General features: G+C 44.8%; 1 protein-coding gene across 1 annotated transcript in view; it reads left to right on the plus strand.

Moving 5' to 3' along the window:
- Nucleotides 1–27,408, plus strand: part of TENM1 (teneurin transmembrane protein 1) — a 652,843-nt gene that overhangs the window by 463,002 nt on the left and 162,433 nt on the right. The window contains exons 14-15 of the mRNA XM_048514741.1: nucleotides 2,343–2,604; nucleotides 9,435–9,702. Of these exons, the coding sequence (XP_048370698.1) occupies nucleotides 2,343–2,604; nucleotides 9,435–9,702 (530 nt within the window). The remainder of the gene's footprint in view (nucleotides 1–2,342; nucleotides 2,605–9,434; nucleotides 9,703–27,408) is intronic.

Genomic DNA, 27,408 nt, shown 5'->3' on the forward strand with positions numbered 1-27,408 from the left:
CTCAGCTCCACCCACCTCACAGGGTGTTTGTTGTGAGGGGGGAAGGGCAAGGAGATTGTAAGCCCCTTTGAGTCTCCTGCAGGAATCCAAACTCTTCTTCTCTTCTTATAAAATGAACATCAATACCTGTGGATTTTTAATGTTTTATATTAAGATAATTATTTTTGTTAATTGTAATTGTTGAGTTTTATTGTGAATTTTATGTATCTAATAAAATAATACAGTAAAAGGAAAGGAGTCTTGCTGTGCTCAGGTCTTTGCAGAGGAGAAATGTCTTTTCGTGTATTTTTTGGTATCAGTTTTAGATACTAGATTTGGTGCTAGATTTGGTGATCTGTCCCTCCCATTTATGGTTGCCAATCACAGCTGGTAATACAGCAGGAGAATTTGGGGAATAGGGACAATGTCTTCAGCATCATGCTATGTAGGATGCCACTTCCGGTACAAAACCAGAAGTGACATCTTTGCACCAGGCGACTGTCTCGGAGTCACCCAAAACACTATAGTTAAACCGCAGAATTTTGGATCAGTTCTAGAGCATCTTCCTGATGCAATGATGTCACTTCCGGTTTAGTGTTGGAAGTCACAGTATGCATAGGAGCCCCGAGGAGTTCCCAGAGTGCCCACACCAGAAGTTCAACCACTATTGCAGGAGACCTCCCCACCCCCCACAATCAGACACTCCTGGTGTCCTTTTACCGCTGTGCTATAGAGAGTGTCTTAACCTACTGCATCTGTGTATGGTTCTCCAGTTGCACAGTGGCGGATAGGAAGGCGCTCCAAAGGGTGATCACTACTGCACAGAGGATTATCAGCTGCCCTCTCCCCTCCTTGGAAGAACTCTATAATTCCCGAAGCCTAAAGAAAGCCCAAAATATTCTGAGAGACCCGTCTCATCCAGCACACTCTCTTTTTGAACTGTTACCATCCGGCAGATGATACAGGTCTATCAAAACTAGGACAAAGAGGCTTAGAGACAGCTTCTACTCTAGACCTGTGGCTATGCTAAACTCTGCGGCTTCGTGTTGATGTGTTTGGGGCTGTGTAGGGATGGGTGGAGGAAGGGGAAAGTGAGGATGGGGTATGAGTCTGAAATTGTGTGCATTGAGGAATGCTGCTGTAAATTTCGTGGTGCGTTCACAATGACAATAAATGCTTATGCTTATGCTTTTCCCCCTCAAGAATTCTATAAGGTCTTAAAGGTTTGAGAAACCAGTTTCCTTATCTCCCTCTTATTTGGTTTAGTTTTTCTTTAACTTTTTCAACTGCTGTCAACATTCAACACTCTTGAAGCATAAACATTCCTCATTAGCCAGCTTTTGGGGGATACCTTCCTTTTTCTGTTAATTCAAGTCATATTTTTCTGCATATCTGGGAGACCCCTGAATACATAGAGACCCTGTGGGGACCCCAGTTTTTGGTGTTTTTGTGATTAGCACAATGCTCAGCCACTTTATCATTAGAAATAGCAATAATTGTTAGTGGTTAGAAATCTGTGAAAAGGGATCATACCAAGACATCCCCTTTGATTGAAATATACATTTGTTGGAACAAAGAAAAAGGAAATATAAACATATGGAGTGTCATCAGAGGTTCATCAGTAATACTAGAGAGCAATAATTGGATGGAATTCAAAAACAGCTAACCATGAGCTACATGTGAAGTTGACACATAATCCAATACTCACACAGACCTATGACTGAGTGAGACAGAACGTTGGATGGAGCAGATCTATAGGAACACTATTCTCTTTAATGAGATGTCAAAACTTTAGTGAGTCCTATTTGGAGGAGGAAAACACATTATTTTCTTATTTTGCCAGTCGGTATATATGAAGCAAAAACAAATCTGGGCCAGAGGAAGTACATTCCATCAAAGGGGAGGGGGAGTGTCGAGGGGCAAGAATGTGATGATTGACAGGACAGGTTGTTAAGCCATCAACAACTGGGTACCATCAGCACCTCAACAGTAATGCTACACAGTTCTTGCAGTCTACATCTCTCATGACACTAATGGATAGGAAATTTTGCAGGCATGGGGAGAGAGATAAGAAAACCATGCTTTCAAAAGTCCCAAGGTGAGCCCCTTATTAAAATCTGAACTTAGCTAAGGTATTCATACCTACGATCAAGTTCTGTTGATGCCGCATGATCAAGAGTGGTCAGATCTGTCCAACCTCATTTTAAAAGTACCTCATTGCTACATGGAAGAAAAATGACCACCCTGAAGACACTTAAGACAAATGGCACAGGGACACAAGAGGAAACGTGCTTTCTCAAGAGGGTATTTGTCAAACGATATAAGATCAGAGTAAGATGAAATATTTTGTTTTGTCTTTGCAGTTTTGACCTAGTGGCTATTGGAGGCATCTCGGTCACCCTGGTCTTTGACAGATCTCCTTTTCTTTCTGTGAAAAGGACACTTTGGTTGTCCTGGAATAGGTTTATTGTGGTAGACAAAGTAGTCATGCAAAGAACAGAGGTGGAGGCACCATCTTGTGACATCAGTAGCTTCATCAGCCCCAATCCAATTGTGCTTCCTTTTCCCCCAACAACATTTGGAGCATCCTGCCCAGAAAGAGGAACAATCCTCCCAGAATTACAGGTAAGTAGAAAATAAAGTTTTCCTTTTGGATTGTGTAGACTGCTAGTTTTTCCCCCGTTCGTATGAAAGAATGAGTGTTTCTAATTAACGTTTTAATACATGTTTAATTTTCAAGATTGTGGGTTGGATCCAGGCAGCTGGTGTAGCGGTTAAGAGTTATGGACACTAATCTGGAGAACTGGGTTTGTTTCCCCACTCTTCCACATGCAACCTGTTTGGGCCAGTCACCGTTCTCGCAGAACTCTGTCAGCCCCACCTACTTCACAATGTACCCTTTGCATGGAGGGGAAGGAAGGTGATTGCAAGACACTCTGAGATTCCTTAAAGGTAGCAAAAAGCAGGGTATTTACACCAACTCTTCTTTTTCTTGTTCACTCAGTCTTTCCCAGTTTCTCTCCTTACTATAGTTGACCTCCAATATGACTTTTGTACATCCAAGTCCCACCATGTCCACTGTAGCCTTTTTTGTTCAGCAAAGGAGATCTCTCTTCCTTTTTATTAGCAGAAAAGTTGGTTGGATCCAGCCCAATCAGTGATGGTAAATTTTAGGAATTGGAGCTGAATTTCTGCCCAACTGTGTGTCCAGATGTAAACATCAAGTGTAAATGAAGACCCATTTTCCCTTAAGCTTTTTCTATTTAAAGGTGCTAATCTGGACATATATCAGTAACTCAAGAGGACTGATTTAGACCCAGAATCAAAACATATGAGATTATTACCCATGTTTTTGCAAAACTAGACTGCTGACATTAATAATGTGTTACAGTCTGTGTTTCGGTAGCATGTTAATGCTTTCCAGTTTCCGAGCCACATAATATGAATCTCAGGATCTTGTAATGCTTGCCTTCAAAATGAAGGTGAAGATTACAGCCTGCATTGTTTTCGACCCCTCCACCTCTGAATTGTCTTTCTCTCTAGTCTTCCTTCATCCCATGGATTACTTGGCAAGTCAAATACTGCCAAGATAATTGTGGAGGCATGGGACAGGGGAGGAGAGGTAGGCAGAGAGAAATTCACCATCCTAATAGCGGTCCGCTTTCTACTGTCACCGCAGCAACACTAGCCACAGGCATTTCAGATACTTTGATAAATGTTGCATTTAATTTGATAAATGCAACATTGAATACCCCTCTCCCTTTACTAGAACATAAGAACTAGCCTGCTGGATCAGACCAGAGTCCATCTAGTCCAGCACTCTGCTACTCTCAGTGGCCCACCAGATGCCTTTGGGAGCTCACCTGCAGGATGTGAAAGCAATGGCCTTCTGCTGCTGCTGCTCCCAAGCACCTGGTCTGCTAAGGCATTTGCAATCTGAGATCAAGGAGGATCAAGATTGGTAGCCATAGATCGACTTCTCCATATATTTTAATACTCAACAACCAAGAGTATTACTGACTTTTAATTCACACAGAATCCCCCTACTGCTATTACGCAAAAGAGATCTGTTGGCATCTAAGGGTGTATTTTTATCTCGAGTTTTTAATAATACTTTTATTAGACCACTAATTTTTAATGCCACAAAAAACATTGTGTCAAGACCCATGGAAGGAAACATAACAGAAGCTAAGAAGCCCGTGAGTTTACGTGTCAAGACGACCCCCTCAGACAACCTGGTGGAATAAATAAATGTCCACAATGTCCAGAAGGGACAGAGACCTTGCAGCCCTCCAGAGGAAATGGAATTCCAGGCTCTGGAAGACAACCTGGAAGACTCCTGTGTGGTCTTATCTGAGCAGGAACAAGTAGACATTACACATCGATTAGATCTGTTGACCCAGGAATTAACGATGAGTAGAAGGTCACCATCAACAATAACAAAATGCCACCACCAAAGGGCCCCTGCCAAAGAGCCAGGAGCTCACAACATTTCAAAATTTCTCCTTCATAAATCTGTCCAAGCCCCTTTTAAAGCCATCCCGGTGAGTGGCCATCACCACCTCCTATGGCAGCCTATTCCAAACACCAATCGCACGTTGTGGGAAGAAGTGTTTCCTTTTATTAGTCCTAATTCTTCCCCCCAGCATTTTCAATGAATGCCTCCTGGTTCTAGTATTGTCAGAAAGAGAGAAAGAAACAGAGAAAGAACAGAGGTACCCAGTGAAACCGATGGGCAATATGTTCAGGACAGACAAGAGAAAACCCTTCTTTACTGAACAAGTAATTAAATTGTGGGATTCTGTGGGAATAGTGATGGTCACAAATGTCGATGGCTTTCAAAGAGAAGAGGTTAGGAAGATCACGGAGGAGTGGTCCATCAGTGGCTACTAGCCATGGTGAATTAAGTGAGCCTCTGTATAACAGGCAGCAAACCGGTGACTACCAGTCCAGGGAAGCAAAACTGGGGAATGCCTTGGGTTGCTATGCTCTGTATGTTGGCCCTCCAGGACAACTGGTTGGCCATTGTGCAAAACATGATGCCGGACTAGATGGAACACTGGTTGTTCCAGCCGAGTTCTTCTTACATTCTTATGTTCAGATAGGTCAGTTGGGGGTGGACGGAGAAGGGTTGGGGGGATTGGAAAGCCAGAGGTGCCCTCTCCTAGTGATGTAATCAAGGAGCACTACCCACTTTTTGAGTGATTCTGAGACTCCAAATTGAGTTGAAAAGGGAAAAAACCAAAGAGAACAATTTTGAATAGTTTACTGAGCCCAAGTCCAAATTGAGCTCCAGAGTTGTTCCAGCTCTGGTAGGGTTGTGGTTGTGAAAACAGCCATAACAATATATTGTCGAAGGCTTTCATGGCCAGAATCACGGGGGGGGCTGTGTGGTTTCCAGGCTGTATGGCCGTGTTCTATCAGCATTCTCTCCTGACGTTTCGCCTGCATCTGTGGCTGGCATCTTCAGAGGATCTGAAGATGCCAGCCACAAGTCTGGCTAACGTCAGGAAAATGCTAATTCTGACCATACAACTCAGCTCCACAACACTTCAGCCATAATATTACAACACTTCACTTACAAGCATCTCCCTGTAAGAAAATTCATTCTTCTGGAGATAACCAGGGGTGGGACATTTTTGTACAAGATTTTGGAAATCTCCGGAACCCCTAGTAGCTATAATTTTACAACATAGTGTTGCTAAAAACTGTGCAGGAGAAGAAGGTGGTATAAATAAATGTCTTGGCGTTTGAATAATTCTGTGGTTGAAAGATTTGAGCAGAAGGGTAGGGGGGTTCAATTATGCAGCGTATTTTAATGATGTATCCATTCTCTGTCCCCTTCCAGAACATACCACTTTGAAAATAATGATGTGGCTCCCTTAAAGCAGAACACGTTGCATTTTGGGGGGCTACGCAGGTGCGGGCGCGCGGGGTTCATTGTGGAGATCATTTCCTCGAACGGCTGCACCACTCTAATTGTTCCCAGAATAACCTGCCTGCTGTTTCCTATCTAAATCCTTCCCTCGTTAAAGCTGATGAAATTTTTATCTTTGGAAGGATTTCGCTGTAATAAATTACATAAGCCGAGGAAACCGTGGAAATGAGTTGCGGTACTCATGCTTTTCGTGCGGCAAAGACTGTGTGTGCATTTCAGGAGGGGAGAAACGAAGGTTCAGACAGTCAGAAACACTCAAGTGGGTCAGCAGGCGACCAAAAGAAACTCACAACATCCTTTGAGGTAGTTAGCTTTTAATAGTAGAGGGATGACAGGGCCAAGTGCTTTGTTCAGTAAGTGCTTTCGGCTTTATAGACGTTAAATCAGTTTCTTCTTGGGAATAAGTGAACTGCAAATAGGAGCCAAAGGGACCATTTAGCTTCTCCAGCTAATGCGGCATTATGGTGTTTAAAAGTGGTTTTTTGGGGGGGGAGAACCTGCCATATTCTCTTTGTTACTGCTGAGTTCCAATGTATATTGGTGCACAATAGTGGGACGAGAATTATCCGAAGTGTTGGTGCTTCATTTTAAAGCCCCAGAAGTTTTGGGATCAGCACATCTGGGAAATCGTGCCCAGCTAACAATAGCCATCCTATTCAGATCCTCTGAAGATGCCAGCCGCAGATGCAGGCGAAACGTCAGGAGAGAATGCTGCTAGAACACGGCCATGCAGCCCGGAAACCACACAGCACCCCAATAGCCATCCTGCATCGGATCCTAATTTTGCAGTTCGGAGGAAAAAAAGGCACTCTGCACATGGTTCAGGAAGAGCCTCATTTTCAAATCAAGGTCTTCCAGTAGGTTCCCAGACCCATCATTACGGGCTACTAGCACAAGGGAAGAGGTTAGCCTCTTAAAATTTGGTCCCTTATAAAGATTTCCAAGGAATAATACTACCTGGGATCCCCGTAAGTAAGATGTGACTTGATTGCAAAAAAAAAAAGAGATAAACTAACAATTTAAAAGAATTAACTGGTATTGCAATACAAAGCCAGATTATTTGATTCTGTAATTGTGGAAGAGGTTGGAATTGAGATGTCCAACCCCGAAATCTGCTCTGGTCCTGACTTGGTTGGCAAAAGCATTAATGTACCCCCCCCCACAATCTCCCAAAAAAGCCTCCACAAATTCGGGCACATTTTGTGGTAATAACACTCAGGGGAAACCTTGATCGTGCAGCACACATTATTGCTGCACAAATCACCTCTGAATTCTTGTTCAGTGCATAACAATTTGTTCAGTGCATAACAAACTCAGTCAACTTGGCAACAACATGTAGCAACAAAGGAACCTTAGCCAGTTCGGCACAACAACATTATATACACAGATCCACTCCTAACCCAAGTAAGGGAAACTAAAATAAAATGTATACAGGTAAGAGAAGGCTGATGTTCCAGGATTTGTGCTCCTAAAAGCCGCTGTTTTATGTAATACAAATCCAGAGATTTGAGGTGACTGCATCGTTTACGCTGCATCGCTACTGGGGCAAATGTCAACATGAAGGTGCATTCTTTTGCAAAAGTCTAGATGCATCACTCTTTTTTGAGCAGCAGGCGAACGCTGACAAGTATTTGACCCTGGGTCCTGTGTAAAGTGGGCAATAAAGTAAAATATGGTCTATAGAGTCAACACAATTCTCCGTTGCATATGCATAGCCTTTGGCCGGTAAGGGGTTTCATACGTGAATCTCCCTGTTGATACACGGCTGGCTAGATGGAAGGGGCACAGCAGACCCAGCTTGTATCGATAACTGCTCACAGACCTACAAGAGCGCGGTTGCCATCTGAATTGCAGGTATTGAGCCCCTTATTACCAAATGTAAGGTGATACCTAGAGAGCTAAAGAGGAACAAGTCCATAAGAAGCCTTTTGAGGAGTAGGATCTGATGTTCCTGGTCAAACAGCCTTCTCTTCAGAAGTTGAAAAGTCTCTTTAGATGGTAGCATAACAATCTACTGGTGATCCCTGGGCCAAAAGATATCTGGCTGGCCTGAACTAGGGCCAGGGCATTTTCAGCTTTGGCCCCAGCCTGGTTGAACACGTTGCCTGATAAGACCCAGACCCTGTAAGACGTGATGCAGTTCTACAGGCCCTGTATGGTAGAACTGCTCTTCCAGGGCTGTGGTTGAGGCATTAACAGTTTAACCATGGTTTTACATCAGTTTGGCCTCCTTCTCTCCCCTCCTGTCACTGTTATACTATTGCCCCTTGTTTTCAGAGTTAGGATTAATGTTTTAATTTTTAAAACATTGTATTTATTTGATGGAAGCCACCCTGAGCACATAAAGGGAAGGGCAGCAACTTCGCGTTTGGCGTCGAGATTCGCAAACTCACGGCAGAAAGTGCCAGCTGAGATCCAGTCCCGGTATTGTCGGCACCCGGGCACCATTATTCTGAAAACACTAGGGTGGCACTTCTGGAAACATGGACCTCAAAATTGACAAAGATAGGCATTTGCCAGATTCAAAGGCGGCCCTGCTGGAATCTGCTTACGAATACTACACCGATACTTTGCAAAGTCCTGGAAGCCTCACAGGTGGGGCTTTGAAGATTGTAATGAAAGGCCAACAACCAGCTAAAGAACTGGCAGCTGTGATGTTAAACAACATTAAAAAGTAATGATAACAACATAAAGCGTTGAAAATCGAGATTCATAAACTACGGCAGAAACCAGCTGAGATCATCCCAGTGGTAATCCTGGGCACCATTCTGAAAACACTAGGGTGGCACTTGAAACATGACCAAATTGACAAAATCAACATTTGTCAGCTTCAAAAGGCAGCCCTGCTGGGATCTGCACGAATACTACGCCGATACTTTACAATGTCCTAGGCCTCTGGGTGGGGCTCAAATTGTAATGAAAGGCCAACAACCAGTTAAAGAACTGGCAGCTGTGATGTTAAACGACATTAAAAAGTAATGATAATAACATAAAGCATTGCCTGTCAGGTTGCAGTGGGTTTTGAATTCAAGTGGACATAATGAAAATTCGGGCACATTGACTGACAAACCAGAGCAGTAAAAGAAAAAGCACAGATCCATGATTATTAAGTAATGGCTGTGAATGTGCACCTCCCTGCTATTTGAGAGAAAAGTGATGTCTGAGAAAGCAAATGAGGATGGGTGATGCATGTCAGAGAGGCAGCTGAGGAATCAGCAGGAAGGAAAGGGAGTGAAGAAGATCAGGATCATCAAGAGGTTGCAAATTCCCTTCTAGCCTCTCTTGGTCTGTGCTTAAGCATATTAGATTGTGCACAAGGCAGTTTTTTACTCCATTCTATGAACAACTAATGCTGTTGTGAGAGGTCTCAATGCGTGTGACTCCAGCCCACCGCCTGGTTTGATGCTCTAATAGTCCCCACACAGGGCATTAGCCGAGCCACAAAAAGAAGTCTGTGCCTCTGTAGTTTTCTCAGACGTGAGTCTCTTTGACATGAACATGCACAACTCTTTTTCAGGTGGTCCAGGAGGAAATCGCTCTGCCTTCTAGCTTTGCGAAGCTTAGTTACTTGAGCAGCCGAACTCCAGGCTATAAAACACTGCTGCGCATCATCTTGACACATTCTACCATCCCTCCCGGAATGACAAAAGTACATCTTACCGTTACTGTAGAAGGACGGCTCGCTCAGAAATGGTTTCCCGCTGCCACGAATCTGGTCTACACCTTTGCTTGGAACAAGACTGACATTTATGGACAGAAAGTCTCCGGCTTAGCAGAAGCAACGGGTATGCCCTTTTTTAAAAAACAAAACAAAACTTCAATTGTGAATTTGTCATGTAGCGCGATGATAGTTCATAGAAATGTAGCCATTCTGCATGAATTATCTGGTCTGTATCCAGAGGTGGGATCCAGCAGGTTCTCACAGGTTCCCGAGAGTAGGTTACTAATTATTTGTGTGTGCCGAGGGTTACTACTTAATGGATGATTTTGCCAGTTTTATTTTGCCTTAAGGTTCGCCCCTCGCACACTCTCAACAGTAAGCGCACAAAACTTGGAAACAGTCTCCGAAGCAGGAGGTCATCGCAGTGATAAGTGGCAGCGCCTCGCCCTTTCGCGTATTCGTGGATTCACCAATTCAAGGACCGGTGCAGGAATGTCGTCCTTGCCACAATACCAGGAATGCCACGCCCGGAATGCTTCCTGCAGCCCAGCCCCATGGTGGCTTCAGCCCCATTGGCGCTATGCAGTTTGAATCCCACCACCATGGGAACCTGTTACTAAAATTTTTGGATCCCACCACTGTCTGTATCTGCTTCCCTCTTCCTTTGAGCAGGAGCAGCATTAAAGCTGGATATTTTTAGTCACCACTAACCAACTGTCTTTATGATGCAGGAACCATTTGCGTTGGTGCCCTGTGGTGGCACAGCTTAACTCACGTGAGAAAACGATGTGCAGTATTTGTGATAACTTGGAAGCACGAACATTTGAGAACATTCCAGACAGATTATGTAACTGGTGGTGCCAACACAGGATATCATATACCCAGCAAGGTTTTTGCTTTATCCACAGAGCATACCAAAGAGTTACAAATCTGGCAAACATAGGCCCCTTCCACACATGCAGAATAATGCACTTTCAATCCACTGTCACAATTGTTTTGCAAGTGGATTTTGCTCGTTATTCGCACAGGAAAATCCAGCTACAAAATGCATTGAGAAGTGGTTTGAAAGTGCGTCTGCATTGTCGCGACAGCGGAAAAGGGCCAGTACCTAACAGAACTCAGGGTTGGGGGGTGATGTCCTCAGGGGGATACCAGATTCAGTTGCAGCACCTTGCTGAGATCCCAGAAGAGGAAACCAGCCGCCAAGAGTCGGAAAGACTAGGAAGACCATACGCAATCCCAATCCGTGGTATTTCTAGAACGGAATTTGAGACAGCATGGAAAGATGGATCTTTTTTTTTTCATTCTCAGACCTTGTATCCATATCTGCAAACTTTGCTCCCCAGTTTCTTCCTATTTTTTGGTAACCTTCTGTGATTATAGTTGGAATTTGGAAATCTTGTGTAGTTACAGAAAGTTGAAAAGGGCCATCTAAATGTGGAAGGGAAAGGAACTGCATTTATTGGAGCACAGCAATCGTTCCAATGCAAAAAAAGGGAACCTGGGCATAAGAGGATGGATTCATGGGCAGAAATTAGTGAAAGACACAGACATATGGTTCTGGTGGGTTTTCCGGGCTGTGTATGGCCGTGGTCTGGTGGATCTTACTTGTTCAGAGGTGGGGATCCAGCGAGTTCTCACCAGTTCGAGTGGGTTACCTAATTATTTGAGGGGTTACTAATTGGGTCTGCTTTTCATTAGAAATTCCATTAGGTCCAAAATCATAAAGTCCTGCTTGTTGTTTCCCTGCATGTGGCTGGTTAGGCAAAGGTGCAGAAAGCAGGGATAATTCTCTCCTGTTAAGGCTGTTTTAAAAACATGTTTTAGAAATATGGTAAAGTTCCTTGTTTAAGGAAAAGCATCCTTCTTTTGATTTCTAGAAACAAAATTAAGTATTTGAAGGTATTAAGTATTTGACAGGCAGTCAATTAGAGGAGAAGTAGCAGTTGTTTTCTGTTGGCACAGTAGATGATGATATGGACTTGCTATAATGAGTTTAAATTATGGAATACAGAAAAGATACCAGCTGGAAATTATTATTAGAACTTTTTTTTTTACAGTAAGTGTTTTTTTACAGTAACAGAGAGAAATTATTGATGTCCGCCCGGAATGTCAGTACACGCCCATTATTGCCGCTAACCCTGCCCCATTGGCGCTACCCCACTGTTTGAATCCCACCACCATGGGAACCTGTTACTAAAAATGTTGGATCCCACCACTGATCTTGTTCCTAACATTTCGCCTGCATCTGTGGCTGGCATCTTCAGAGGTGTACCACAGAGACGAAGTGAAATGTTAGAACAAATCTACGACCACACAGCCCGGAAAACCCACCAGAACCAGTTGAATCCGGCCATGAAAGCCTTCGACAATACACAGACATATGGGGATGGCAACACTGAATAAGGGCGCAAAGCCCCCTAAAAAGCAGATTCTCATGGCTCCTTAATAATTATCAAATGATGTTAATATGCTTGAAGTGCACACTTGAGTTTATTGCAAGAATATTTGTTTCCGAAGTCTTTCTTTAAGCAGTATCTCATCATATTTTTTACAAATGTTCTGAGTTATATATTTTAACTGCTTCTTGTTTGGAGGGTGGGAGTGATGTCATGTCTCGCAGACTGGTACTTTAGAGATTCATGGCTCGACCCAGTTCTGAATGTTTAAAGGAAGTTCTTGGTAAACGAAAATAGGCAAAGATGGGTGAAACAGGTTGGGAGAAGCAGCAAAGGTTCTGTTAGGTGAATTCTAAAACCTTAAATTGCCCTCCCCTTCCAAATGGCACAAAAAAAAAAAACATTTTAGGAGAAAATGTGGGACTTGGGGCTAATATAGCCGCATAATCTGTACTTCCCACCCGGCAATGACCATTTTACTCATTTTTACTGCACATCAAAATTCTATGTTTGAAAAGTTAAAGTCTGTACTCCAGCTGGTTTCAGCTCAATTATGAGAAATAAAAGGATCTTGAAAACCACCCTAGCAATTGCTGAATCTGCAGTGGAGCTTGCTCTTACTTTACAGGAAGAAATAAAAATCCCCCCCTAAAAGTAAAAAATACACGCAAGACAAAATGCAAGACCTTCAGAACATGTCAGACGGGAATAATGCGAGGTTCTACACAGAGTCCCTGAAAAGGTTGAAGACCTGGGCCTCCACAGTTTTCATTGTAAGGTGACAGGCTCAGATCAAAATTGCTCATAGAATAAGAACAAGGGGGAAAACACATGTATCATCCAAAAGATATTATAGCCAGGTTTTTGCAAACTGGAGCTGCACATCTGGTATCAAGGGCCCCTTCCGCACACGCAAAATAATGTGTTTTCAAACCACTTTCACAACTGTCTGCAAGTGGATTTTGCTATTCTGCACAGCTTCAAAGAGCACTGAAAGCAGTTTGAAAGTGCATTATTCTGCATGTGCGGAATGAGCCAAGGAGACAGCAGTTCAGACCAGTAACCAAGACTTTGTGCAGCATTTGCGGTAGCTGACATTTCCTGGTTAACTATAAAGGGTGATAACTGAGTACTTGCAATATGCAACAAGAAATCTCCCTCTATCAATACTCAGCATGAGTGTTCCTGATAAGGCAGTAAAAATGAGGAAATGGAAAGCAGAGATTCCAATGGAGGTTTAAAATCTAATTGGAGCAATATACCCACATCGGTCACGCCAAAAACACAGAAGCTAATATTGCAGAGCAGTGAACACGTAGCCAAGCTGCTGTCTTCAACTAATTCCTTGACAGTTAGTTAATTATTAATAACGTGGAATTTTTACTGTGCTATGTGGTGGCAGAGGGGTACGTTCAATTCAGTTCAGGTCCTTTATTGGCATAAAATAAACAAACGAAACAGAACCTTGACGTTAAACTTTTGTTACAATAAATTAGGGTCGTTAAAATCTGTATATAGTCACATGGTGAGTTCATTTGTTGACAAACTGATTGCAAGAGCCTAGGGGGTCTCATCTTGCGGACAAAAGCAAGATAAGTGGCAACGGTGGATAAGATTTCAGCCTTCCCATCTTCCAGCAGGAAACACATTAATTGGGAATTGGGGTGGTTTTGGAATGTGAAGAGCAAAGGGTGGAGATTTTTTTTTTTGCATATTGATGAATCATTGATGGCCAAAGAGGATATGTGAAAGAATGTCAGGACTGTCATGTCCAGGGGACTCGTCGATACTTCCTTCGGTAACAGAGGAGGGAAAGATGTTAAGATGCGCTAACATAAGAACATAAGAACAAGCCAGCTGGATCAGACCAAAGTCCATCTAGTCCAGCTCTCTCTACTCGCAGTGGCCCACCAGGTGCCTTTGGGAGCTCACAGGCAGTTTGTGAAAGCAAGGGCCTTCTGCAGCTGTTGCTCCCAAGCACCTGGTCTGTTAAGGCATTTGCCATCTCAGATCAAAGAGGATCAAGATTGGTAGCCATAAATCGACTTCTCCTCCATAAATCTGTCCAAGCCCCCTTTTAAAGCTATCCAGGTTAGTGGCCATCACCACCTCCTGTGGCAGCATATTCCAAACACCAATCACACGTTGCGTGAAGAAGTGTTTCCTTTTATTAGTCCTAATTCTTCCCCCCAGCATTTTCAATGAATGCCCCCTGGTTCTAGTATTGTGAGAAAGAGAGAAAAATTTCTCTCTGTCGACATTTTCTACCCCATGCATAATTGTATAGACTTCAATCATATCCCCCCTCAGCCGTCTCCTCTCCAAACTAAAGAGTCCCAAACGCTGCAGCCTCTCCTCATGAAGACTCTGAGTTGTAAAGGTGAAATGATGGCAAGATAGCTGGCCCCTAACCATAGGGAAGCTGAATCCCAGAGGGATATGTCATACCTGGATAGGTATGAGATAGGCTGAGAGGACCATGTTTGAGACCTAACAGAATTACCCAGGATGGAGGTACCTGGAAGAGGGTGCCTAATTGGGATCAAACACCAGGCAAGGCTAGACATGACAGGAATATATATGTGTGTATTAAGGCAAGCCATTTTATTATGTGTATTGTTATGGGTATTTGATAAATGTAAGATTTAAGCAAGACACTATGGCAGTTTCCTTACTGACCTCCACTGTAGCCTCCGCGTGAGAATTCGCCCGGCGCTGGAGAGAAACTCGCATGCCTGCGGGGCGGCCTCAGCAAAAGCGGCAAGCGGCGGAGTCATCTCCGTAGAGCCGCCCCTCTTCCCCTGCCCGTCCCCTCACCTTGTCCCTGTAGGAATTAAGCCTGCTGGCCGGCCCGCCCAGCTGCCCTCCAGCCTCAGGGGTGGGAGGACAGCGTGGAGCAGGCGGCGGCCAGCGAACGCTGGAAATGATGGGGAGCGAGAACGCGAAACTGTTCCGGTGAGTGCCCGGTTACACCCGTAGAGAGAGCAGCTTTCCCCAACAACAACCCTTTAAAGGGTTGTTGTTTTAGAAGCGGCCTGGCGCCGCCCTGGGGAGGGAGAACGATCAGGTGCGGCGCTGCTGCGTTGCAGCTTAGCCGCCTGTGAAGCTTGGCGGCCTGGGGGCGGCGTTTTTACCACCCCCAGGCCGTCGTTTTTGGCCCATGCGGAAAGGGCCTCTCTCTTTCAAAAAGCTGCAAATTCACATGTAGCTAAGATTAAAGAATGCAAAAATTGAAGCCAAGAGAGTTAATGGGGAGAAAAAGAGGCTTGGTTGATATAGCAACCAAAATCCTGGTACGGGGCAAGCGGAGGTATGACATAAAGAGCATGCCCAAATATGGGAGAAGGTAAAAGTAAGCAAAGGGAGGGGGGTGTCAGGAGTGGCCCAGCCAATGAGTGAAGAAATAGGGTGTGTATGCTCAGGAAGGGTATAAGTAATGTTTGCAAACAATAGAGCTCTGAGGGTCATTCCGCACATGCAGAATAATGCACTTTCAAACTGCTTTTAGTGCTCTTTGAAGCTGTGCAGAATGGCAAAATCCACTTTCAAACAGTTGTGAAAGTGGTTTGAAAACACATTATTTTGCGTGTGCGGAAGGGGCCTATGACTCCTTGCTGAAGCTCACAGGAGATCTCACGAAACTGAAGTTTTAAACAAATAAAACTTTGAAGCAGAAAAAATATTTTGGAACTGGTTTATTTAACCTGTGGCAGAGCTTTGCTCTGTGCCTCTCAGACAGAATCCTCCAGAGGATTAGGGCTGACTGGATTTACATTTGTTAGGGGGAAGATGGCTAATGCCTTCAGCTGCATTGCAGGGGGAAGCCATATCCTTGGGGATTCTGGGACCTGATTTAGTTCAGCCCTGACAGGAGCAGCAGTGGCATAGGAGGTTAAGAGTTCGTGTATCTAATCTGGAGGAACCGGGTTTGATTCCCCGCTCTGCCGCCTGAGCTGTGGAGGCTTATCTGGGGAATTCAGATTAGCCTGTGCACTCCCACGCACGCCAGCTGGGTGACCTTGGGCTAGTCACAGCTTCTCGGAGCTCTCTCAGCCCCACCTACCTCACAGGGTGTTTGTTGTGAGGGGGGAAGGGAAAGGAGATTGTAAGCCCCTTTGAGTCTCCTGAAGGAGAGAAAGGGGGGATATCAATCCAAAACTCTACTCTCTTCTCTAAAGCTGGAGGAATGGGTTCCACTGCTAGGGTAAATGCTAAAGGCAGTGATGCAGCACTTTTGGGAATGGCCAGCCAAGGAGACAAGGGCTCATTCCGCACATGCAGAATAAGGCACTTTCAAACTGCTTTCAGTGCTCTTTGAAGCTATGCGGAATAGCAAAATCCACTTGCAAACAGTTGTGAAAGTGGTTTGAAAATGCATTATTTTGCGTGTGCGGAAGGGGCCAAGGATTGGCGATCTGTACCAGAGCTGGATGAAATTAATCACAGCCCAACAACGTAGTAAATAAAGGAGATTGCTACAGAGTGAACATCTTTCTCGCCTTGGGTACGGAGCCACACCCTTTGTTAAGTCTGCTACTATGTCTGTCCTCCAGATGAGCAAAGAAGTAATCATCCCTGTGACAATGTTGTTACATAGCATTTGTTTAAATTAATATTGATTAGGAGAACAAATAGAAATGTATGCTTTAATTTGCTCACTGTAGTAGTTACAACTGTGAGGACAAAATGAAGCTCCGGATCGTGCTTCTTCCAAATTTCAAATGTTTCCTACAGAAGTGCACTGATGCCCTTATAGAGGGAGTGCTCCTTTCCCAGTCTGATGGTTCCATTCACAGATTGTTGGAACAAGGGGGTAGGACAAGTAGGCTCAGGTGAAGTTGACATTCTCATTGATAACGATAGTTAATTGTTTAGTTATGCTCACTTTCTGTAATCATACTAAAAACCGCTCTCCAGCAACCAATCATAGCTAGCAGCATTAAAGCACTGACCCTAAATGGTATGAATCTAAACAGTCCTATTAAATGCAGAAGGATTATGAAAACGGAATTAAAGGAGAGGCTTGATATCTTGTTTTTACAAGAAACTAATCTCAGACGTGTCTTTCCCAGTTCTAATGGGAAGTCATAAAGAGTTACAATCCTAATTTCTAAATATGAACAGTTTCATTGATGGCTATAAAGGGTAGATATGTATTTCTAAATGAGAATAAAATCATCCTGCATTCACAACGTGCTCCTAATAGCAGACATCTATTAGTTATAAAATATGGTCAGACCATGCCTGGCAAATAAATAGAGAATAATAACAGAGAATAAAAATTGACCTCTGTATGGCACACGAAAGGAGGATAGATCACCTGGGGACATAAAGCCTGGGATATCTCAGTCTCTCTGTTCTATCCAGTTTCCTCTCTGTGAGGGTCATTTGCAGTCCATGTCTTGCCTTAAAGCTGTTCTACAAGCAGGATTCTTGGCATAACAGGTATTTCTTCAAATATTTCCATTTCTTCTTTCCTTTCTGTGACTTCACAAACATTTCTGTACACTCTGCCTCTGGAGTGTGTTTGAACTGGAGCATCCAAGAACCAAAGAGCACCAAAGAACCAATATACACTAGCGCCACTCTTATAAGTGGCAATCAAGGCATCCAGTGTCTGGAAAACATATTTTGGTACCCTACTTTGGGCCCTCTTATCTGCCTTTCCGTCTTATCAGTGCATACCTGTTGATGCACATCAAAGGGGTAATAGAACATTCCAGCTCAGGCAGATGTACCATCCTCTGTAAAAACAGCATGAAACTTTTAGACGATAGTACGAGAAAGCTAACAAGAAATTGAAGGTGTGGCTATAAAGGTGCATTTTAAAAAATTAAATTACAAACTTCTATATAGGAACCAGGATTGGGTTAGGAGAGGGTTTTTTTAAAAATAAAAAAATATTTTACACTATTTTTCCACGCTAAATTGTTTATATGGAGTGAAAATGTAAGTGTGCAAATATGCTTTCCCCAAAGGGGCAAATAGCTTCAGGGAAGAAGATTTCAATTGGGAAATGGAAAAAGGGGCCAAGCGCTTGTCCCTGAAGCTCGGCTTCCCAACCTCCTCCTCCCTGTTGCTGCTTTCAAACTTTAAAAACACACAGGAGTGCCCATAACGGACCTCATGTTTTAAATTTTGTCTTGAAACCTTTAATGGCATATATATAAATTATACAATGGAAATTAAAATTGGCTGGTAAAAAAGTTAAAAAAACACAAGCACCATGAGAGCTGAAATATTAAGCCACTGAATTGGGATTGAGTCTGCTAAGCATGTTACAGGGAACGATTAGGTGATTGACAACACACTGCCACAGAATCCTTAGCAGTTTGTTCGATGGTAACAGTTGAGTTGCTGTCTAACAAGAACAAAGTTTTGACAGCATCTGTAGTGTTGCCTAGAGCAGCTAAGAGAGGATTAAGTAGTCTTTCCCACTCTACAGCATATAGAGGGCAATATAATAGTACATGATGGACGGTTTCTTCAAGACCAGGATTGCAGGTGCAAGATCTATCAGAGGATGGAAGATGGTGCTCTCTGTTGTATCGTCTGGTAGAGGGAAGAACATTGCATCTGGCTAAGGTGACAGCGCGTCTCAGAGTGGGCTCATGTAGAAGATGTAGATAGTTAGCAGGAGTGGGAAAACGAGGCAAAATATGCAGATGGAGTGGAGAGCAGGTTTTATTTGCTTGTGCCATCAGTTTCTGGTAGTCCTGCTCAAAGAGTCTTTGCTTTATGAGATGGTATATCTCATTAGCAGTCATAAGAAGAAGATCATCAAGGGACACAGCTAGGTCTATGTTTTATAATTTAATTTGGATATATGTTTGCAAACAAAGGAAGCCTGCGGTTGAGTGGCAGAGCATCTTCTTTGCGTGCCAAAGTTCTCGTGTTCAATCCCACGCACCTCCAGTCACAAGAGGATCAGGTGATGTTAAACACCTCGGCCTTGATACATCAGAGAACTATTGACAAAGCAGGTAGAACCGACAATGCTGGATAAATGTTCTGACTCGCTATAATGCCGTTTCACAAGTTTAGCAGAATGTTTTTATTTTGTGCTTTATGAATTTTGCACTCCTTATACCCTTTCCCCAAGGCTGCACGTAATCCATTTTTAAAAAACTATTAGAAGCTATTCAGCAAAGGTCCATTCTTAAACCCAGAAAACCAACTCAAATATAAGCTGCAACCAATGTCCCCTGTAAGCCACACAGCCACGCAGTCACCGTTTTAGGGCCCACACAGATCAAGTGACTGCCCAGTAGGGGGAGCTGTCCCAGACTGCTCAGTTCCGCTCAGAAGGAGGGAACTGTGCACGGCACTGTGGAACGGCTAGAGCACAGGTGTCAAACTCATGGCCCTCCAGATGTTATGGACTACAGCTCCCATCATCCCTTGCCAGAATGATGCTGGCAGGGGATGATGGGAACTGTAGTCCATAACATCTGGAGGGCCACGAGTTTGACACCTATGGGCTAGAGGGGCTATTGGCTGCCCCATAAAAAACAAAAGCCATAAAAGTTCCTCTTTTGCCACATTCTTTTTTATTAATTTTGCAGCTTGTTTTAACCTTCACAGGGTTATTAATCTCAAGATGTAGTGGTTGTTACATTGTTGTTGACTAGTAAGGGCTATTAATAATATAAACTGTGTTAATATTATGGGCCGTTAGTTAGACAGACACTGTTTTGGTGGTTCAAAATTAGCTGCCTTAAAATAGGACTTAACCTTCAACCCTGTGTGTGCAAGGATGTTGGTAAGGGAGGGGGGGTTCCCGGGTTTAACCCCACCCCATCACATGTCTGAAGCTCTGCCCCCATTTGTGGGGTTTTTGGTATTTTTAGTGTTTTTTCAGTTTTTGGCCTGCAGGGGGCGCAGCTTTTAGGCTAGCTAACAGCACCAAAATTTCAGGGATGTTTTGGGAGACTCTACTGATGATACCACCCATGTTTGGTGAGGTTTGGTTCAGGGGGTCCAAAGTTATGGACTCCCAAAGGGGGTACACCCATCTCCTATTGTTTCCAATCGGAGCTAACAGAAGATGGGGGCTACACCTTTGAGGGTCCATAACTTTGGACCCCCTAAACCAAACTTCACCAAACCTGGGTGGCATCATCAGGAGAGTCTATTAAAGATACAGTGTTTTGGTGCTGGTAGCTTAACAGTTGCACCCCTGACATCAGGCAACCCCCAAATTTCCCCAGATTCTCCTTTTAAATCTCCCCCCCCTTTGGCATAGATTTAAAGGGAAAATCTGAGGCCCCCAGTTAAAACTTGAAAGTGATGCTGTTTCAGGGTGGGGGAGAATCCACCCCCAAACAGCATCACTTTCAATTTTGTTTTAATTGGGGACCCCAGATTCTCCCTTTAAGGTGGACTTAAAAGGAGAATCTGAGCTCCCTAGTTTAAACACCATTAAAAATTATGCTGTTTGGGAGTGGATTCCAGCATCACAGCAGCTGCCCGGGCTCAGATTTTGCACCAGGCTCCATTTTCCCTAGCTATGCCTCTGCCCAGAGGAAAGGGCAGAAGGGACTGCCGGCTGGGAGCCCAGCCGGTGGGGGGGGGGAGCGGGGAGGCAGGGGAGTCTGCCATCCCTGGCCTTGGAGATCTGCTTTTATAAGCACTGAGGGTGGAGGCGGGGCTTGGTGAGGTGGGGCCACACCCCCAGGGGCGGGTGGGGTGGCCCCTCGCCCTGAACCCACCCCATAAAAAAAATCTATGCCTACGTTCCTCTGTGTGTGTGTGTGTGTGTGTGCGTGCGTGCATCAGTTCTGCATCAGAACTCTCTCGCAGCTCCACCTACTTTACAATGTTTTGAGAGAGGAAGGGAAAAAGTTCATAAGCAGCTTTGAGATTCCTTACAGGAGAGAAAGGCAAGGAGTAAATCAAAACTCTTCTTATTTTGTGTGGGCTGAGAGACTTCCGAGAGAACTGTGACTGGCCCATGGTCAACCAGCAGGCTTCCTGTAGAAGAGTGGGAATCAAATTCTCCAGATTAGAGTTCACCTTTCTTAACTACTATGCCCTGCTGGCTCTCTCTCTCTCGCTCTCTCTCTCTCTCTCTCTCTCTCTCTCTCTCTCTCTCTCTCTCTCTCTCTCTCTCTCTCTCTCTCTCTCCCGCCTCTCAGCAAAATGTATTCCTTTCAAAGTGATGGATTAGTGGCAATGATATTAGGGAGCAGAGAGGATAGCCTCCTCTCTCATCAAGTTGAAATGGGAAGTATGCTTGCCCTAGGTGTGTTGACTGGAGTCGTTCACTGCTCTTCCCACCCTTAGAAGATGAACGCTGCTAGAGCTGTACCCCAGGAGCTGAATTCTCCCAACAGTGATGAATTGCTGGCGAGAGGAGGGACAGAAAGACCTGTGCATACTCAGGGCATTTCCTGCCTTCTAACAGAACAGTGGCAGGAAAACGCCGTTCCCAGGAAGCTGAACGGTGCTGTGGCCAATTCAGTGCTGATATTCATGGGCAGGGAGAAAAAAAAATCCATGCAGTTATTTACACCAATGGTTTGATCAAAACCATCTTTGCAATTGGCAGCAGTAAGCCTCCTGATCTCTCATTCTCTTCAAACATATAGTTGAATTTTTGTTGGAAAAAAATATGTTTTGTATGTGCTTGGTTTAGGCGTTTCTCTCCCTCTTATTACTGAGTCTTATATAAAGCCACGGTGCGACCGCACTTGGAGTACTGTGTTCAGTTCTGGTCGCCACATCTCAAAAAGGATATCGAAGAGTTAGAAAAGGTGCAGAGAAGGGCAACGAGGATGATTGAAGGATTGGAGCACCTTCCTTATGAGGAGAGGCTGCAGCGTTTGGGACTCTTCAGTTTGGAGAGGAGACGGCTGAGGGGGGAATCGATTATAAAATTATGCATGGGGTAGAAAATGTTGACAGAGAGAAATTTTTCTCTCTTTCTCACAATACTAGAACCAGGGGGCATTCATTGAAAATGCTGGGGGGAAGAATTAGGACTAAGGCTTTAAAAGGGAGAAACACTTCTTCAACAACGCGGTGATTTTGGTGTTTGGAATATGCCGCCACAGGAGGTGGATATGGCAACTAACCTGGATGGTATTTTAAAAAGGGCTTTGACAGATTTATGGAGGAGAAGCTCCATCTATGGCTACCAGTCTTGATCTGCCTTCGATTGCAAATGCCTTAGCAGACCAGGTGCTCAGGAACAGCAGCAGCAGAAGGCCATTGCTTTCACCTCCTGCATGTGAGCTCCCAAAGGCACCTGGTGGGCCACTGCGAGTAGCAGAGTGCTGGACTAGATGGACTCTGGTCTGATCCAGCAGGCCAGTTCTTATGTTCTTATGTTCACATCTGTCCCTGGCAGGTTGAAATGCTTATTTACAGCCTGAGCAATTCCCTTCAGGAGAAGAGAGCAATTATATGCTTTTGTTTTCAGGAGTGTGTGCACACTCTTCGCACATGGGCTCTCGTGGTATCTTCTGCAGGAGCCGTGATTACTGGCAGGCACAATATGGTCGCTCCCAAGATCTGCTATGTATTACGAACAGCTCCACCAGCAGCTATTACCTCTGTATTCCTCATGATAATTAAATAGAGAAGAGTTTGGCAAGCTGAAGACTGCTCTAGTGACTCAGAATTGGAATTTGGGGGTTGCTCCCATGCTTGTGACCTGACCTGGATAGCCGGGACTCGCCTGATGTCGTCAGAGCTCAAAAGCCAAGCAGGGTTGGCCCTGGTTAGTAACTGGATGGGAAACCACCAGGGAAGCATTGCTGAAGTGCATCGTGGCAAACCACCTTCAAACAGCTCTTGCCTTAAAAACTCTATGGGTTTGCCACATGATTGCTCTTGCCACCCTTAGATGGGTGCTACGTCTGTACCCTGGCATTCTCTGTCTCCTCCACCACAGAACTCAGTATGCCAGACCTTCTTTGTTGTAGAATGCTCCGCCTGGGTCCTAGCGCCTACCTAGTTTTGCTCCCTCCATCCATTTGAAAGTTTGATGATAGCCTATAGCCTATAACAGTGGTGGAGAACCTTTGGCACTCCAGATGTTATGGACTACAATTCCAATTGGCCATGGTGGCAGGGGCTGATGGGAATTGTAGTCCATAACATCTGGAATGCCAAAGGTTCGCCACCACGGGTCTATAATGAACTATAAGTTGTTCCACCGGGCCTTTGGAGAGACCAGCCACTGAGTGTGGCCCCCCCATTCCATGGGTCCCCAATATCATCGGGACCCATCATTGGGACCCATAGGTCCTCAATATCATCAGGACCCACCCTCCTTCTAGGAGGATTATTGCTTTTAAGCAGATATTCTCAACGTAGGAAACTCTAACTGCTGTTTTTTTCATGGAACCTACACATGATGATTTTATATGGCAGTATTTTATACAGCCACACCGCTTCCAGATTTCTGGGATGGGGCGTGCGTATATTAAATTAAACAAACAAACAAACAAACAAATAACAGCTCTTGTATCACAGTACCATGTTCAATAATGCACAAACTAAATGCTGCATTAAAGTCCGCTTCATAAAACAGTAAAATTTCGCTAATTCCTTCGTAGGCCTGCTTAGATCTATATTCTAATGCGGAAGCATACCATATTCTTGACTTCTGCACCTCAGTTTCCGCGGTATTACGAACAGTATACTTTCATCCTCCCCAGACGGAGTATAACAGAAATTCTCCCAGCAGCACAGCTTTATGCATTGCTGTGTGAACAGTGTCACCCTCGTGAGTTACAGTCAAGGCATTCCTGTTTTCTAACAGAACAGTACCAGGAAAAGTCACTGGCACCATGCTGGCTGATTTGGGAAAAGTTGCCCACTTTTTCCTCTCTCCATGGGATGATGTCTCAGCTACTTCCTAACACATCATAGTTAATGATATTGTTGTTTTCAACACTGGGCTGCCTGCAGTGTCAATTTTCCTGCTCATTAAGAAAAATTAGTCCCCCACAAAATATGCTTCTTCGATCGTTTGGAGGAACTAGATGCAGCAACTGCTTGTTTGTGTATACCTTAGACAAACATATTTTCTTCCGCTGCCGCATGGTAGGACTGCAAATGTACCTTCTGCAAAAGCTTTGGACTAGCAGAGAATTTGCATGAAATGACATTTGACTTTCACTTGTTTGGTTACAAAAATACAGTGTGAACAGAGGTGGGATCCAGCAGGTTCTCACAGGTTCCCGAGAGTAGGTTACTAATTATTTGTGTGTGCCGAGAGGGGGTTACTAATGGGTGACAGCCACCTTGCCATGTGATTTTTGGCCTTCCTAGCTACGCCCCTCCTCTGCAGCAGTGCCAAGAGGAATTCTTGAAGCAGTCTACTGAGGTGAGGTGCACCGGCCGGGTGGCAGCCTGGCGCCTGGGCGCGGGCATTCGGGCAAGCCCACCCAAGGACCGGATCACGTCCTTGCCACAGCCCCCGCCCAGGTGGAATGCCTCTGCCTTATAGAATGCCAGCCACGCCCCTGTCATGCCCTGCCCAGCCCCATTGGCGCTACGCCACAGTTTGAATCCCACCACCATGGGAACCTGTTACTAAAATTTTTGGATCCCACCACTGAGTGTGAACACAGATACAGCTTTTCTATAGCGAAAAATGGGGGGTTGAAATTGTTTTTGTGGCGAAAACAAGGTTAGTCCCACACATATCCTGCAGGACTTCCTGGATCTGGTTTCGTTGCACTCTCGCCAACGAAAGAGGGGAACACACTTAACACTGCAGACCTAGAATTATGTATCTAAAAGGTCAAGAAAATGTTTAAGGGGCCACTAATTCATTTGCTTCAGACTAAATTAATTTCCTATGACTGAGGCAATATAAGATTTTGCCCTAGAAGAATTGGTCAGGATTGGCAGATGGTATTATACTCTTTAAGCGGGCATGACTGTGTGGAAGTCCTGGGTGCCAATCTAAACAACTTTTCAACAATTGCTTAGTCATTAAAAAGTGTTAAAAATTTGAAATCTGGTAGCTAAACACTGTTTTAGTACATTATTTTTGACCCCTGAGGAAGGCCAGTCAGCCAAAACATGTATATTTATAAGGATCAAAAACATGTCTCATAGGACCCTTTTGTGTGTTGTAATTGTGAAACTGTATGTATAAGGTGGGCTATTATGGGGCTTTTACAAGTGTAATAAATATGAATGTGTTTTTCGTATTTAGTAGTTTTATATTTAGTGGCTCCTTAAACAATTTCTTGACCTTCAAGGTACTTAATTTTTGTTGGACTCGCAACAGCGCTGTGACTGGGTGGGTGTCGTTGCTCCGGGCCTTGTTTTTTAATGGCTCTTCTGGCTCCTGCTCTGTTGCTGTAGAGACCAGAGGGAGTCGGAATGGCAAAAGGAGGCCTCGTGTCTCCTATATCATCCCCTCAAAGTCATCGTGTCTCCTATATCATCCCCTCAACAGATATGAGTTCTGTGTTTGGAACATAATGCCCAATTATGTGTGGTGTGATGGGCCCATTTAAGAACAGGGCCACGAGGCGAGCGGGCTTAAGCCTGCCTCCCCTGAACTGTTTTCCCCAGGAAGCCGTTGTTTGCCCTGTTCAGGAAATGTACTGATTCCCAAGGTCCTGATGACTGTTTGACATGTCCCTTGGGCCAGTTGTGAGTTCATTTTTCTCAAACATAAGTGCTAAACCTATGTATAAGGTGACCAGATGGTCACCTTTGTGAACCAGGACAAGCGGGTAGGCGGCCGGCCGCGCGCGTGCAGCCGCAGGAGCGCACTGCCTTCTGGGGTGCTCTTGTTTCCTGCCCTGTGACAGGGCGGGAAACGGGAGCGCCCCAGAAGACCGTGCGTCCTGCAGCTACGAATCTTGAGAGCCTGTTCCCTTACTGCTCTTTAGACTTCGTCGCGGCAGCCTTTCAAAAAATGAGGACGCAGAAACCAACCTGCGGGACGCAGAACAAATTGTTTTAAGGCAGGACTGTCCCGCCCAAAGCGGGACGTCTGGTCAGCCTACCTATGTATCAACTAGTGTGCTTCAGAGGACAATTGTATGAGTGTGGGGCACGATGGGGGGGGCTGTCGTCCCATAATCAAATGTTCATTACTTTAATTCCATTTGTAGCGAAAGCAAGCAGATCTGGGAGAAATCTCGGGCAGACCCATTTCCCTCCATTTGTGTTCATTTTCTATGTGTATGGACTTGGGGGTGGGTGGAGCGGGTATGGAGACGCATCCCTTCATGTGAGCATGCATTATTAGTCTAGTCACTAGAGGTGTTTGCCAGTTCATTATGAGAATTAAGCTCCTGTTTAATGGGCATGATTATTGGGCTGCTTCAGTATAGCCTTTAGGAGCAATTTTAAACAGGTCTAGGTAAAGTTTCCCATTCAGTCGTATCTGTCCCTGGGGTACCGCTGCAAGCAGTGATTTTATAGGCAACCCGCTTTTGTGGGGTAGTTTGCCATTGCTTTCCCCGGCTATTTTTTAACCCCTAGCTATGAGCTAGGTACTCATTTACCAACCAAGAAATCAATGGATGACTGAGTTGACCATGAGCCAGCTGCCAGGATATCTGGCCCACAGCGGACTCGAACTCCTGATCATGTGAGTGGCAGTGCAAGCACTTAACCCCTATGCCACGCGGCTCCTAAGCCTGTCTACTCAAAGGTAAATTCCATGCCATTCAGTATTATTGCTCTCAGGGATGTGTTCTCAGGATTGCACTGTAAACTTGCCCAATAGGATATGCCAGTGATGGCGAGCCTTTTAGAGACCAAGTGCCAGGGGCGGAGCGAGGGAAAACTGCATCCAGGGCACATGTGCGCCCTGCCATGCCCCTGCCTGCCCCCGCCCTGCCCTGGAATGCCCCGAAATGCCCCCGTCACACCCCTGGAACACCCTCACCACGTCCCCACAGGGTCACGCACCCAGTGCGTTGCGCATCCCTTGCCCCCTTGGCAATGGCGTGCGTGCCCACAAAGAGGGCTCTGGGTGCCACCTCTGGCACCTGTGCCATAAGCTCACCACCACTGGGATGTGCTGTTCCTTCAGCAAACTAACTAGGGTAGACAGTGAAGAACAACAAAAGAACAACACCAAAGCAAAGCACGCTGTACAAGTAGCAAACAGTATGAATTGGTACTTGCAAATACACAATTATTTTATACATTTGTTCATATCGAAGTTTTACAAATAAATGCAGTATAACAACTGGCAAAGAATCACATGTAAAAAGATTTAACGTATCAATTGACAGTATCCACAAGAGTTACTCTATTCCAGTGGTGGCAAACCTATGGCACGGGTGCCAGAGGCGGCACTCAGAACCCTCTCTGTGGGCACACGCAGAGTCCCCCCCCCCCCACATTTAGTGGGTTGGCTCTGGGCCGCTAATTGGAATTATTAGCATTAAACCTAACACCTAGTTTGCTTTTGGGAAGCAGTGTAGAGTAACCCTGTTAAG

This window comes from Sphaerodactylus townsendi, linkage group LG13 (genome assembly GCF_021028975.2).
Source record: "Sphaerodactylus townsendi isolate TG3544 linkage group LG13, MPM_Stown_v2.3, whole genome shotgun sequence".
Lineage (NCBI taxonomy): Eukaryota > Metazoa > Chordata > Lepidosauria > Squamata > Sphaerodactylidae > Sphaerodactylus > Sphaerodactylus townsendi.